The 15,010-nt window shown below is 41.9% G+C and overlaps 1 protein-coding gene across 1 annotated transcript in view; it reads right to left on the bottom strand.

Moving 5' to 3' along the window:
• Positions 1 to 2,547: 2,547 nt before the first annotated feature.
• Positions 2,548 to 15,010, bottom strand: part of fras1 (Fraser extracellular matrix complex subunit 1) — a 101,451-nt gene continuing 88,988 nt past the window's right edge. The window contains exons 55-74 of the mRNA XM_029259455.1: positions 14,294 to 14,540; positions 13,785 to 14,129; positions 13,533 to 13,693; positions 13,232 to 13,379; positions 12,902 to 13,107; positions 12,070 to 12,226; positions 11,526 to 11,726; positions 11,189 to 11,376; positions 10,792 to 11,067; positions 10,007 to 10,239; positions 9,672 to 9,832; positions 9,310 to 9,524; positions 8,719 to 8,869; positions 8,419 to 8,526; positions 8,127 to 8,286; positions 7,907 to 8,023; positions 6,542 to 6,708; positions 5,147 to 5,352; positions 4,603 to 4,749; positions 2,548 to 4,508 (exon numbers count right to left, since the gene is read on the bottom strand). Of these exons, the coding sequence (XP_029115288.1) occupies positions 3,927 to 4,508; positions 4,603 to 4,749; positions 5,147 to 5,352; positions 6,542 to 6,708; positions 7,907 to 8,023; positions 8,127 to 8,286; positions 8,419 to 8,526; positions 8,719 to 8,869; positions 9,310 to 9,524; positions 9,672 to 9,832; positions 10,007 to 10,239; positions 10,792 to 11,067; positions 11,189 to 11,376; positions 11,526 to 11,726; positions 12,070 to 12,226; positions 12,902 to 13,107; positions 13,232 to 13,379; positions 13,533 to 13,693; positions 13,785 to 14,129; positions 14,294 to 14,540 (4,176 nt within the window). The 3' untranslated portion in view covers positions 2,548 to 3,926. The remainder of the gene's footprint in view (positions 4,509 to 4,602; positions 4,750 to 5,146; positions 5,353 to 6,541; positions 6,709 to 7,906; positions 8,024 to 8,126; positions 8,287 to 8,418; positions 8,527 to 8,718; positions 8,870 to 9,309; positions 9,525 to 9,671; positions 9,833 to 10,006; positions 10,240 to 10,791; positions 11,068 to 11,188; positions 11,377 to 11,525; positions 11,727 to 12,069; positions 12,227 to 12,901; positions 13,108 to 13,231; positions 13,380 to 13,532; positions 13,694 to 13,784; positions 14,130 to 14,293; positions 14,541 to 15,010) is intronic.

Genomic DNA, 15,010 nt, shown 5'->3' with positions numbered 1-15,010 from the left:
AGATCTGCAGTGTTCTAAGAACGCCAAACTGTCCGGTTATAAGCAACGCTTCCACGGTGCTGTTCACAAGAGCAAGAAGATGTTTCAAACGCAGCGTTTCGGTTGAAGTTGGTCCGCGGTCAGAAATGTCAAGATCTTCCAAAATATAAGTCAATTAATATTTATAAAGTAATTAATAATACATTCGAATTCCAGTGGTACAGTGCTACACAACATTGTTTTATATGTTCGTTTTGACATATGAGGGCAGGTCCAGCGTATAAGAATAAAAATTCAATTTCGTGCAGGGACCAGATTAATAATTAGGTGAATAGGCTTCGTCGCTCTTCAGGACATCAGTTGTTATGCACCCGGAAAACCAGAGAAATCGCTAGACGCTGAACTGCAGGTCTTTTCCAGCTCTTCTGCAGTTCCTCTCTCAGCCATCCGGTGGCGCTTTCCTCGTACTCTCAGAAATGGACAATAACGCAGGAGCAGTCTGTGTTACATTATAACTGACCGAATTCATGCTTCGCTGCCGTGCGACATGACGTCTGTTCGCCTGGTCAGACGGAGGAACGACCTTGACACTACTTTGGAAGCAGCTTATATTGAAATCACGAAGAAAAAAGAAAACGAGGGAGGGTCACGTGACCCTCGCAATAACTAAGCAGGGTTCCTTTTTCGTGTTTAAATGGAGCTTAATTTTCTCGGTGCTATGTGCTGCCACCTACTGGCCGCCAACCTAAAGAACGCACAGTACTGCGCTGAGATTCACTACAGTAAAGCTCATACCACGCATCAGACGCTGACCTAATTCATGATTTGTTTGTGTGTTTGTGGGCTGCTTGGGGGAGGGGGGGGCTGGTCTCCTTGGACCTGAAGGTTGTAGGCTTGAATCCCACCACCACCCCTGAGCAAAGCACATGCCCTGAATCACTCCAGTATAACCTGGTCAATAATTGCCAGTTTTCTTTGATGGAAAGCATTGAATAAACATGTGAGATGCAGGGCTGCACCTACACGCTTTGAATAACCAGCTTTTTGTACCGTAACACAATTTGATTATAAATTTAAAACGTTTTGTAAGGAGGAATACAACCATGATTTTCAAGGTTCGGGAGAAGCCTTTCCGAAAATAAAATATGTGCAAATGTGTATATGTTCAACAAGTGATTTTTGTGAACGTGGTGGAATGTGTTGCGCCACGTATGCTTGCTTTGCTACACAACTGAAAGCCCTACAGAAGAAAGTTGACAATGCGTGTATCTTTACTTTATGTATTTTCAGATTATCAATCTTCGTATATCTTTCTTTTACTGTTTACGTATGTCTTGGGGGGGCACGGTGGTGCAGTGGGTTGGACCGAGTCCTGCTCTCTGGTGGGTCTGGGGATCAAGTCCCACTTGGGGTGCCTTGTGACAGACTGGCGTCCCATCCTGGGTGTGCCCCCTCCCCCTCCAGCCTTACGCTCCCCACGACCCTGTATGGGACAAGCGGTTTCAGATGATGTGTGGGTGTGTGTGTCTTAAGGTAATCACACAGCACCAACTGCTTTTATTATTATCATCTTCTATTGTTGTTGTGCCTTTTGGTAAAAAGGATGTGCAACAAATTTATGAACCAGCTGTCTGAGGGCCATATATATATATATAACTTTTTAGTTGAAATCAAGAAGCCAGTTGGTATTTCAGAAAAAACAGGAGCTACCAGAAATTTCTTGGCAACATTTGCAATACCCCAGGACTTAAGAGCTGGTATTTCCAATGCTTGTTTGAGGATATTTTGCACATTTATAGCTAGTTCCATAGGCCATCCCATGGTGGACCTGAGTTCTAGGCAACAACGTACATAAGCATCGAGCCCCAGGCACTGCTCACCCAACATAAAAATCTTTTACTAAAGGAACGCCTTGCGCAGTATCAAAAAAACAGACAACACACATTCTCCACTATATTATGCTATACCCCATGTAGATTGCAGAGATACACTCTTTGTTATTCAGTTTATTATTATTATTTAAAAAAGATTGCAAATTCACATTTTCCAAAATGGTACATTTGTTAATATAAACAGATGGTAGAACAGCAGCAGTCTTTGTAAATTATAAAGATCAAAATGAAAACACAGTAGGTAGTGCTGGGGCCTCATAGCTCCTGGGCTGCGGTTTTGCATCTGGGTTCGAATCAGGTTCTGTCTGTGTGGAGTTTGCATGTTCTCCTAGTGTTCGTCTGGGTTCCTCCCACAGCTCAAACGTGCAGAAAAAGGCAATACCGTACCATACCGTACCGTACCATAAAGAAAGTGGTTGCCATGAGTTCACTTTGTCTCTACAACACTTGCCTTTGCCATAGTAGGTCCATAAAGTACACTGATAACTGTGTGCGTAAGTGTCTGTGTAAAACTTGATTGCAACTTGCAGAACATGTACAGTAGCTGTGTTCTTATCCATAATGATACACTAAACCTTAGTTACCTTGGTGATCCTGGACAGCCTCCTGGACTGCAGAAGTGGCATTAACAGAGATCACTTTTAAAACAAAGGCATTAAACAATTTATTAGAGACAATGGATTTTGTGTTTTATTACTCAAAAGGCACAGAATACAGGCATCATACGTACAGCATTGTGAAATTTCAAAAAGTGATACTACCAACAACATAGTGGTACTTTCCAAACTGTATTCTCTTTAGTGGTAGATATGCCCGACAGTGAACTGAAGCCTAACAACACAACCTCTAATTAATACTTTGCAGTACATTCAAGGCTTTGGAAATATTTAATTGGTTTTCCTTAATGTATTTAAATATTGCATTGATTCTTACTCAGCACCATAATACTTCCACCATTGTTTCAGGCTATGGAAAGAAAAAAAAAAACAATATACATCATACATGAGTAAAATATTTTATATAATGCAAAAAAAAGAACCGGTCTCAAGCGCAATATTTTTAGTGAAAAGATGAATATGAACAATTATAAAATGCTAGCAAAGACTTTAAGGCCCATTTAATTTGTTTTAGCAAAATGCAGATACATACCAGAGATGTGCCATGATGTACAACACTGATGTTTAAAAATTTAAAGTAAAATACCAAGTTTTCCCAAGGCTATGTCATTTTATGGTGAGTTATGTTGCACCGGTAGAGAAACAGAACCATTCTAATTTTGCTATATCCTGGATATTACAGTAAACACCAACATTTATTTTAACTTTATAAAATCACTTTGGATGATTTGTTATCCGGAAATGTGCACAATACTGAATGAAAGCTCCCTGAGGAGCCATCAGGTAAGAACAAATGTGGTAAAAACAAAGCTGATTAGATTAACTGTTTTCCTGATACTGAGTCTATACTTACATTGTACTACCATTAAGTAATTGCACTTTAATAGATACATACACAGCTCAAACAGCCACAAGCATTTTGCAGTTTACTGTGTGCTTAATACTTACATCAACTACAGTTGCTGTACAGTAATAAAAAGACTCTGCAACTGGATCAGTGAATACTTAGAATACTTTGCCATATGCCTGTGTTCAAGTGCTGTGTTGCTGGGTGAGAAGAGCGCGCAATAAAAATAAATTGAATTGAACTGAATTAGAAAACAGGCAAACACAAACCAGTGAATGAGCTACCACAATCTGTTCTGTCAATCTTAGTTGAACCTCCAGCTAAATCTGAAAAGTTGAACAAGTAGGTATTTTTGAAGCATGAGATTATGTATAAAATGTTAAACTGAAGATACCAGCCATAATGTCATCATATGGTTTGAATCAGACTAAAGTCCATTACTGTTGTGAGGTAGCTCAGTTGTGAAATGACTCATGCAGCAAAGATGACCAGCACATTTCCCTTTTCATGGTTGTATAAAAATACAATAATAATTTTTTATTACAAACAAGGGTACAAAATGTGATTTTCAAAATATACTCTTATTTATCGTCAGACCTCTGTGCCGTCGTTTAAGTTGTTTTGCAGTTTGACCTCCAAGTTAACTCGCTTTACTTTGACACTGTTGACCTTGCAGGCCTCCTGGTTCTTGTTGAGGATGTTGATGTTTGTCACGGTGCAGTGCTTACTGCTGGAGTTCTTCTCCAGCTGCTCCACATTCCTGATGCCCATGTCCACCTTAGTGTTGAGAGGGTACTCCTCAGCAACACTTTTCAAGGACCTCTTCTTCCCTTTCCGTCTGCATTTTTTGAATAGAAAGCAGGAAGCCAGCAAGACCATCAGGAGCAAGGTGATAGCAGCCACCCCACCGCCAACGGAGCCCCCCGTTTGATTGCTGAACGTGGCCGAGGGCTCCAACCTCAGCGTCTTCATATTGGTGCCATTCTTAACCTGGTCACCCTCATTATCATAGATCAGTGATTCATCCAGCGTCAGACGTCCTGTCCTGTCGACCAGGTCCCGGCGACCGCGTTTCAGTTGATACGTCAGCGAGCGTTGAATCCTTGGACCAGCAATGGACTCTGGCCCAATCACATAAATCACCTGCAAGTACCACTGATGCCCTGCTTCCACCTGTTTCACGGGAAATATTTATTTCCATCCATAATCACTCAGAGCACAGCAGGTCACAGAGTATAACAGACCATGATCTAATTTCCTCACTGACCTTATAAAGTGCATCAACCTTCATTGTGAATCCATCCACGCTAGGCATCGCTGTCATGGATTGCAGATCAAGATTATCCGATGCAAAACTGGCCTCAAAGGGGACATCATGGAAATATATGTCACAGACCTCAGGTTGTTTTCGATCCTACGGGAAAGACATTGAAGCATTGCGCGGCACGTTGAAACACTGAAATATTTGTCATTATGCCTTTAAGCATCAGACATGACAATTCCTTGAAGCATTCATGGTTAATAAAGACCTTGTAGGTACTCTTCCATCAACTGAACAGCTGTACAGCCCTTGTGGTTGAGGTCCAGTTCCTTTACCAAGCTATGTGACCCCTCACTACAGGTAATCATGGATCGAGAATAACATAAATTGAATTTTAAATGAGAAGAACTACAACAGCAAAGGACAAGATGCTCTTTTAGGAAAAAACGAACTACAGGATGTACATTAGATACACTACTTAATCGCTGAAAACATCTTCGACACTCAGTTGTTGGTCCAATACTGAAGGGTAGCAGTGTGTGGAACATACCAGTAGCAGGAACCTGTGCTTCAGGTGCTTATTTGGCTGGATGCAGCCATACTGTGGGCCCTCATTATACAGGGTGCCTGTAGGATCAAAGAAAGGCACATAGCCATCCCTGCCCGTGCACAGGTACACCTTCTCCAGTTGGAGTTTGTAGGCCCCATTCAGGTTTTGCTCAGGGTTCCAAAGCACACGACCATAAAGAGTCTGGCCTGAGGAAAAACAGGAGGAAGTTTTACTACATTAAAATATGTCAGTTGCACTAGTGAATAACAACAGCATAAGTTAAATATGTACACCTGCAATCCTTCTTTTCGGCACAAACTGATTTTGTAAAACCAGGGGTACATCCAGAAGGATTAATCCTTTTTTGTTTACATAAAGAAATACAGTCAACCTGAGATACAAGCATTCAATTTATCAGAGTCTGACTTGACTGTATAATATGTTTCTTCTAATAGTCTTACTTCGTCTTACATGGCATTTCTTTGCATTTAGAGGTGCCCAACTTGGATTTTGCTTGCCTCCCAGCGGCTGAGTGGCACAAGGCCAGAGCCACTATTTGGTCTTCTTCCCATTTATACTTTGGTTCATGCCATCACGTTTACAGTGTCCATTAAACCTTGTTTGCTACTTTAACCTATTATAATTTTTTAATCATGGATGGGACACCAGTCCATGTCATGCACTCACTCACTCACCCATTTACACACTAAGGGCAATTTAGCATTACCAGTCCACCTGAACTGCATGACTTTGGACAGTGGGAAGAAACCGGAGCAACCAGAGGAAACTCATGCAGACACAGAGAGAACATGCAAACTCCAAACTGAGTGAGCCAAATTGAAACCAATGCCCAAGCAGCCCAGGTGCTGTGAGGAAACAGTGCTACCTGCTGTGTCACTGTGCCACCCAGATGCAATTACTACTGAAGATATTTTGTCCATTTTAATGTATTTTTCAGTATATTTTAACCTAAATGGGTGTATTTTTTTAACCACTGAAGCTAGTGATAACTGTTTCTGCATTTTATGAGAATTAACCATAAAAAGGCCTTTTCAGGAATGAATTACCTCTATAAGGCAAAGGAAGACTGGACACAGAAAATGTACCCTCTAGCTTGCCTCTTTGTACTTTAACCATGTCACCGGGAATCTGAATTCAACGGTAATGACTTTTTCATTTTAAAGGCATCTGGCATGTTGGCTTGTCAGCCTCTGAAACTGGGGAAAGCTTCAAGAAATCAAGAACATGGCTGCAGTTCAGCCCTACAGCACTGCCCATTATACACTCTCCTAGCTCAATAACTTTATAATCAAGCTTGTGATATAAAACAAGCTTGGAGGAAAGACATTGGTATTCAAAAAAAAAATAATAATTCAAGATCTTGCAGCTGTTTACCCATAGAGAAGGCTCCTTTGTAATCCATCTCTGCCATGGACATGTCAGTTTTAGCAGGATCCATCATGAAAACTTTTTCGTTGTTGCAGAGCTGGAACTCGGTGTTCAAGGAATAGACAACAGGAACTGGGCGATTAGTCTGCTGGAAGGCAATAGGCACCAGGAACCTAGGGACAAAGCAGTATGAGAGCACCAAACTGTCTAGTCTCCAGAACTTCAGAAGTCATAAAAGTCCAAAAGATACATCGATAACTGCTGCCTGGTGGGAAAGTTGTGCCCGCTTTAATTACTGAGTGGTAATTCACCTTTAACTGGAATGAAGTTTATGAGAAAGTCAACTCATACTAGGCTTAGTAGATCTTTGTTGATTTCTTTACATTAGTTCTTTCTTTGTATAGGCCTGAAAGCCAAAATTGATAATCCATTTAACAATCCATAAGTAGGGATTCCCTTATACACATGTACCTCGTGTTACAGACAGCCAAGTTATGAATTGCAAAAAATACAAACATTTCCTAATTTCTTTCATGGGAGGCATAGGAAAATTAAAAAGCAGACAAGTTTAATGAGGCTTTATGTTAAAGATAATGAAAGAAACTGGCGTCAAGTGCACAGTGTGTTATCTCATATCCTAAGTTTCCAAGATAGAGGGACACTAATACACTGCACTGGATGAGAATAAATTGAATAAATTAAGTTTTAAAGCTAATTTTTTTGTTAAGTGTAGCTTTAGTTTGATGTTTTTAAATGGAACGTAACATAGGAATAAACAGGAATTAAACTGTGTTATTAAGATTTTGTTTGTGACAATGTTGGAATTATGAACTGGCTTCCGGTTCCAATTGCATTTATACATTGAGGTACAGTTGTATAATGGACCACTTGCCTTCATGTGAGGCAACAGAAAATTAAAAAGAAAGGTGCTTGGTATGGATGCAAAATTTGAAGTAAAGAATTAGGCAAGGGCCAACAAAAACTTCCATATTGCAGTGAGTCTTGCTGGTAGTAGTTTATATAGTTTTTGAAAAAAGAGGCAGAATTTTAAGAAGTCCATCAAGCTGGGAATATATTATATTTCCCCCATAAGATATAATGGAAAGAGCTTTGCTTTGGTAGAATCCTGCTTAAGAGGAGATTTACAAGAAATGCATTCCATCTGTTAAACTAAGGATGAGTATATTTACACAAAATTTGCATACAGTAGCATTTTTTAAATTCCTGAGTTAGTAGCTTCTTCTTGATATAAACAATACTTGTATACACTCTTTATACAAATGAAGAAAAAAAGAGGCATGAACTGCACCAAATGGTGACCTTATATCCTTTGCAAAAAGACATTCCTCTTTGGAAGTCAAGATTTCATACTTCTCTGGGGCATGTGCTGTGCAGGACAAGGGTTTGTCCCCTGGATCAGTCCACGACTGGGTGGGCTGCACTGTGCAGGGAATGAGGAGGGCTGTGTACTCCCCAGAGTAGTCCTTCCTGAAACACAACACACCAACAACGGCAGCACAGTGAGGTGTGGCATGGCAGTGGAGAGCGAGACATTACAAAGGTATTTGGAGCCTGGGGGGTCACTGCTGACCTGCTGTAAGAGCTGGTGGCCCTCCACAGCTGGTAAGGGGAGTCAAATGTCTGGGCACTCCACAGCAACTGCAGGTCAAAGTCAATGCCTCCCAGGTGATCAGGAGCCATGAGGTGTGACCTGTGACCGGGAAGGGTGTGGTGCTCAAGGACAAACTGACCTGAAACATGTGTTACAAAAGAGGAAAAAATGGTAAAAGACCATATTTTTTGTTTTTTTCAAGCTCACTCATAGTTCATTCTACCATTTCTAACACTAATTCATGCATGTAATCAGAGCTTCTGTGACTCACCTCTGAATTTGGCATGAGTTTTGAACTCAATCACCAGCCGTCCATCCTCTCTAATGTAGATTCTGATAATCTGCAGCCTTGCAGATAACACACTGTCTGTCTGAATGCCTGCCAACAGGAAGGAAAAGGACATTCACAAATATGTTGATATGTTTATCTGTCAGTGGTTGGTTGCTTGACAGCAGTGAATGTAAACAAAACAATTTAATCAACCTGAATAAACTTTAATTTAAACTGTTCAGACCAAAGGCTTTATAATGCTCTTTAGCATACTCTCTGCTCCCTCTGGTACATACACACCTGTCCTCCACAGCACCGTGTCGTAGAAGAAAGAGAACTCCATCTCTGTGTGGTGCTCCAGAGAAGCCCAGCCTCTGGGCGCTGTCACGTAGATGTAGGATACATAGAGTGGCACCTGCACTGTCAGGAAGGACTGTGCGGAGTCCCTCACCTGTTACCATACACAGTCATGAGATTTGTAGGGTGGAAGTCAGATTTCATACATATACCGGATCTGTCCATGCTTCCTGGTGAGCTGATTTCACCAGACAGCACCATCAAACTACAGATAAATCTATTAAGCAAGCCATTCATTTTTCTGTGGAATTACCCTCCTACGTCTTGCATTATTTTCATTCATCAATTCTGGGTGTAATGTTGACCTTTTTTAACAAAGCTACATAGTAATACCTTTTAGTACTACCAAAGTAATACCTTTTTTGACACAAAGCCACATTATTTTAAATAACATCAAATAACATTTTTGATCTTGTAATTTCTTTTGCTAGGTGCATTGAGACATTTCCACGTTATTCAATAACACTTGCATGTGGTTATACATTCCAACCTGTGTACTAGATAAGATACGATGCGGAAGTAAATGTAGGGTACCTGGAAGTCAGCGGTCACAGAGCCACCGCAAACATCAATAAGCTCGGTCATGTCATAGTATGCATCAAAGGTCCAGATGCAGCTCTTTAGGTTGAGGTGCTTGTAGAGCTGAATGGTCTTAGGATCCCTAACAGCAGGGTTAAACTGGTAAGGGCGGTCATAGCCAGGACCCAGAGCAATACTGTCATAGGGCATATCGTCCAGGAAGCCTGTCTCTGAAGTCAAAGGGGAGACAGAGACATTTAGAAGAACAGGCATATTTAGTCACTGCATTAGACATGTTTACAATGTTTGTTAAAAAAAAAAAAAAAAAAACACCATAATACTGAAAGTGCTGAATGCCTGCTGCGATGCCTGCTCACCAGAGATGCCCTGTAGTTCTCTGAAGGTGACCAGATTGGAGCAGATATGCTGGTGGCGGTAGATGGACTCAGAAAGAAGGAAGTGCAGGTTGTGCAGGGGCATGGTGGACACGAGGGGGAGCATACCATCTTGGTGAGGAATCTGAACTGAGATGTGGATCCTGCAAGAACCACCACTCCATATTAGTAATTGTTACTAACGGGTTTACTCATATACCATGAATATCTTCTGGTCATACAGTCTGCAGTAAAAGAAATCTAATATGCCATCAAGCTATGCAAATCCCCAACTTCAAGACAATAAATTAAGAATAAGGTCACATGAATCTGCCCACCTGTTGGGGTGCTCCTTATGCTTGACATCCAGGTACTTGAGGGTGGCAACGAAGGACTGGGCCTGGAATCCGCGGGCAGTTCCTGTGGTGACTGGTGTGTGGCAAATAGAACCTTCTGTGCCAATGGTAACAATGTTACTCCTCAATGGGGTGCCCAGGTGCCCAGCCTTGTCCCGGGCTTGAGCTACACAACGCACATGGAAGCGCCGGCTGAAGTAGATGCTGTCCAGGACCTGGCCCACAGGCAAGTATACAGTCAGACACATAAAGAGAGTTCACAGAAAACCTGAGTGTTACAAGGCGGCATGGTAGCACAGTAAGTGGCACTACTGTCTCACAGCGCCTGGGTGGTGTGAGAGGATGTTGGTTCAATCCCCGCTCAGTCTGTGCGGAGTCTGCATGTTCTCCCCGTGTATGCGTGGGTTTCCTCCCACAGTCCAAAGACATGCTGTTCAGGCTCCCCCATAGTGTGTGAGTGACACACAGAGTGTGTTCCACTGATGTATGGATGAGTGTCCCATTGTAAGTAGCGTACAGCACAGCACCTTCGTGAATAAGATTTGGGCTGATAACCCTACATAGAGTTCACTGGAAGCTGCTTTGGAGAAAAGTGTCTGATAAATATAAATAGAGCCTTTACCACTTGATCTCTGTGATATAAAAATATGACATGCTTATTACCAGGATTTACTGACACAGTTTGTTTTATTTTGTTATTAGAAGAAATTTACAGTAGTAATACAATTATATCCAGCTCTAACCTAGAAATTCAACATATAGCTTACCTTGTGGTTAACGCTGGTGTAAGGGGTATTGTCAGTCACCGTCTCAAATGGTGATCTTGCCCCACTGGCATCTGTTGGGGCTGCAACTTCCCAGCTGAAGTGAACAGAGCTCTGATTGATCCCTGCCTCCTCACATCGCTCCCTCATCACAGAGTACTTTGGGTAGTGAGGATCACATGGGGTCACACAGATGAGAGGGTATCCTGGAGAAGGAGACTTCTTACTGCCTTCTTTGGACACCTCTTGGACATAGTCATAGTCTGACAGAGACACCACCTGCAAAGCACATCAAGGCACAGAGGACTGAAAAAACAGTGGAAATTGTATTGCAACGGTATTGCTTCTGGTAACACAGTTATGTAATTTCTACAGTATTTTATTTAAATCACATTCTTACTATGGGTGGGGCAGGGAGGATAAGACTCCCTGCAGCCTCCTGGTCAATTATAGTCACAGTTGCCATCGTGACCTGTCCAAGCACTGTCTCTACAGGGTCATCAGGACTGAGGACTACTGAGAAAGACTCATGCCATTCACGGTCCTCGTTGGATAGAATTTCAACCTTGAAGACAGTATGGTCCATACCTTTAGAATGTAAAGAGAAAACAAAATATAGAAGTATTTGATAAACATTCTACACATTTTTATTCTTTGAAGGCACTCAACATACAAATGAATAATGCATGAAATAAACCATGAGAAAACATTGTTAATGACCACTGTCAAGAACTGACCAGGACTAAATTTTAGCACACTGCTCTTGGGGTTATAGTCCACACCAGACTGGGCTGAGCCGTCTCTTGTGCTGCAGCGGACCTTCGATGTCCGATTCTGATCACCTCGGCGTATGACTTTTATGTTCAGCACCTCAATGCCATCTGGACCTGGCGGTTCCCTCACTTGATATGTAGCCTCCTCAAATTCAATCGTAGGAGCTGTGAAGCAGAATCCATTATAGTGGAATAGTTCTTTGAGATATATAAGTTTGATTTACAGTCTGTACTTTCCAGGCTCACATTTCTGAGTTTGAATGCAGAAACAACAAGGTCTTCAATTTCAACTATACTGACCTTGTCATGTACATCACAAGGAGATTTAGATTAAATAATTTATTTTCACTCTTTAAAATCTGTAATGCTATTTGATAATACAATGTTTCTGCTTTTACAGTACGTAGAAGATATAGGACATAATAAAAGTTGGTATTCACAGCAAAAAAGAATTACCTATTCACCTTGAGAAAAATATATGTGAACCATACAAATTCCTGCTGCTTACCATCCTCATCATTAGTGATGGTCACAGTAACAATATCATTACTGCCCACCATGGCCCCACTCCAGTGGTCACCCTGGGGACTCCCTAGGTGTACCTGGAACTCCTCTTCAGGTTCAAATAGAGAGTCATCATTGACCCTGACAGTGCAATTCTTCACCTAAAATGCACCAACACATAGTCACAATCTAGTGAGTTTAGGTCAACTCAATATTTACAAACACTGACATTACAAAGTTACATTACACTGCATATTTTACTTATTTCATTTAATACTCATTATATTCCAGCTGTCTTAAGCCCATGTTCACTTCTTACCCAGAATCTCAGTGTTGTCACAACTGATAACGACACAATGTAGTACTTTGGATATTCATGTTTATTCAGATAGCTATGGACTTTTTAAAATGCATAATGTATTCATCGTTATAAAGGTAAATGGATGAAGTAATTTTATGAAGTGTTTTGGCTTATAGGGGGGTGTGGCGCAGTGGGTTGGACCGGGTCCTGCTCTCTAGTGGGTCTGGGGTTCGAGTCCTGCTTGGGGTGCCTTGCAGCGGACTGGCGTCCCGCCTTGGGTGTGTCCCCTCCCCCTCCGGCCTTACGCCCTGTGTTGCCGGGTAGGCTCCGGTTCCTCGCGACCCCGTATAGGACAAGCGGTTCAGGAAGTGTGTGTGTGTGTGTGTGTGTGTGTGTGTGTGTGTTTGTGTGTTTTGGCTTATAATATTTCAGCTTTGATGAAAAAAAGCATAAACAATTCATTGCTGCTTTGAAACGTATATTTAGCATACAGTATGCTAATCTAAATTTGCCAAAGAGAGCAGAAAAGTTATACCTTCTCCCCCTTGTGGAAGGTGATCTTTGAGTTGTCAGTGTTTGTCCTCTCCTCAAAGTCGTCCATTACCATGGCAGACATGGTCCTAGTGTAACACCTCACTGAGGATTTGAAAGTCAGATCTCCCGTTCGGATGATAGGAAGGTGAAGTATACCATCATTCTCCTTCACCGTGTATGTGTTTTTCTCAAATTGCATGCTGGGAACTGAAAGAGCATGTACACATTTTCCATCAAAGAGCAATACTGCCTTGTACTGATTATAGAAAACATACTGTAGGTTCAATGTAAAGAACCATGCAGTCCTGTTACAGAGGGCTTCATTACATACTGTCTTGGAAGGTGTCTGCAATGATGATGGAGGCTTCAAATGGTTCAACAAGCAGAGCCCCTTGAGCTGAGCTAAGGAAGACCACAAAGGACTCGGGACCTTCTATGGTTGGATTCTGAGTGTCATCCTTTATTGTCAAGCTACAGGTCTGTAAAGAGAATACAGAATGTGTGAGGTAACACAAAACTTTTAGCACGTCTCACTGATTGCAAACTCCAGTACATGGAAACGATCTCCATGTGGGCAACAACACTCCTTGAAGTGAAATGTTTTAAAGAAATCTAGGCCAGAACTGTCATACCTCCTCCATCTTTCCAGGCATAAAATCAATCTTCTTAGAACTGGGAATGTAGTCCACTCCCGGTGTGGCAGAGGGGGGGTCTGAAGGGCGAGTGGCACACCACACTGAGGTCGGAGACGAGAGGTCGCTGCCATGCCTTAGAACAGGGATCTCAATAGTCCCTACACACACACACACAAAAGAAGAGAGAATGAAATTTCATTTACATGCCTAATTAAATGGCTGTAAAAGCTATTTGTGTTGATCACTTACCTGCATCCTCACTGAATGTAAAAGAGCTGTTGCCTAGGAACACTGCGGATGCATCATTGGGCCCATCAATGACCACTTTGGATACAGTGACATATCCCAGTCGTGCATTGTCAGAGGCATCAGAGAGGATCACCTCAAACTCCTCTGAAAGTTCATATTCGCTGTCATCAATCAGTTTGACATCACAAGTGGACATGGTGACACCAGGGCCAAAGATGACTCGGTTCTCTCGGCTCATCCCACGGCTCTTGAAGTCTGAGCCAGATTCCAGTGCATAGAGACTGCTGCCCTGAGCTGACTTGGAGACGGTGTAGCACAGAGCAGACACCGTGCTGCTGGTGTCACCTAAGGGTACAAAATTTACTTTTGGAGACAAGCACTGATGGACTAGATATGGTGTAATATTCTCCAGTTGCAACGCATCAATGTTAGACATTAGTGTTTGATGGTAAGTTAAATTTGGTAATGGAAATTTTTCCGTAAAAAGTACAGTAGGATGAGATACCCACCTTTCCTCTCAATGGGAATGAAGGCAAAGCCAGAACTCTCGTTGACATGGTGGGCCTTTTTGTCAAACTGTAACGTGGGCTCATCCTCAGTATCATTAATGTGGACCTTGGCACGAGTATTCTTACCCAGCAAGGCATACACGGGCATGCTCAGCTCAACATTGAAACTCTCAATGTTCTCAAACACCTCGTCATCATTTATCACAATGGTGCAAACCTTAGTGTCCTCTCTTTCGTCAAACTGCACCTACAACGGAAACAAATTTTAAATTTACTCACATTGAAATAACACACTTGTCAGCACATATCACTGAACATTCAAATATTCAGTGCGATTCTGACTGAAAACGTACATATTCAGTACAAGTGGTGTTGATAATAGTACCAAGACTACAACCTGCACTGTTAATAAAGACCCAACTTGCTAAAACCCTAATTATGTATACTACTTCATCTTATACTTATGAGTTTTTAAAGAGAGAGTTCTTAACACCATTTTTTCCCCACGCTTCACTGTTTTGTAAAATTTCTTTAACAAAATGAGCAACCTGTATACTGCACCCTCTGTTCCAGACCAGATATGTGGAAATCCAGGCCCATTAACAGTAAGCTTGCTCACACTCATACACCGCTTATCCTAAGCAGGGTTGCGGTGAGCCAGAGCCTAACTTGGCAACACAGGGCACAAGGCAGGAGAGAGAGGGGACACACCCAGGA

The sequence above is a fragment of the Scleropages formosus genome, chromosome 17 (assembly GCF_900964775.1).
Source record: "Scleropages formosus chromosome 17, fSclFor1.1, whole genome shotgun sequence".
NCBI classification, from domain to species: Eukaryota; Metazoa; Chordata; class Actinopteri; order Osteoglossiformes; family Osteoglossidae; genus Scleropages; species Scleropages formosus.
Note: the sequence above shows the minus strand (reverse complement) of the source record. Positions and strands in the feature narration are given on the sequence as shown.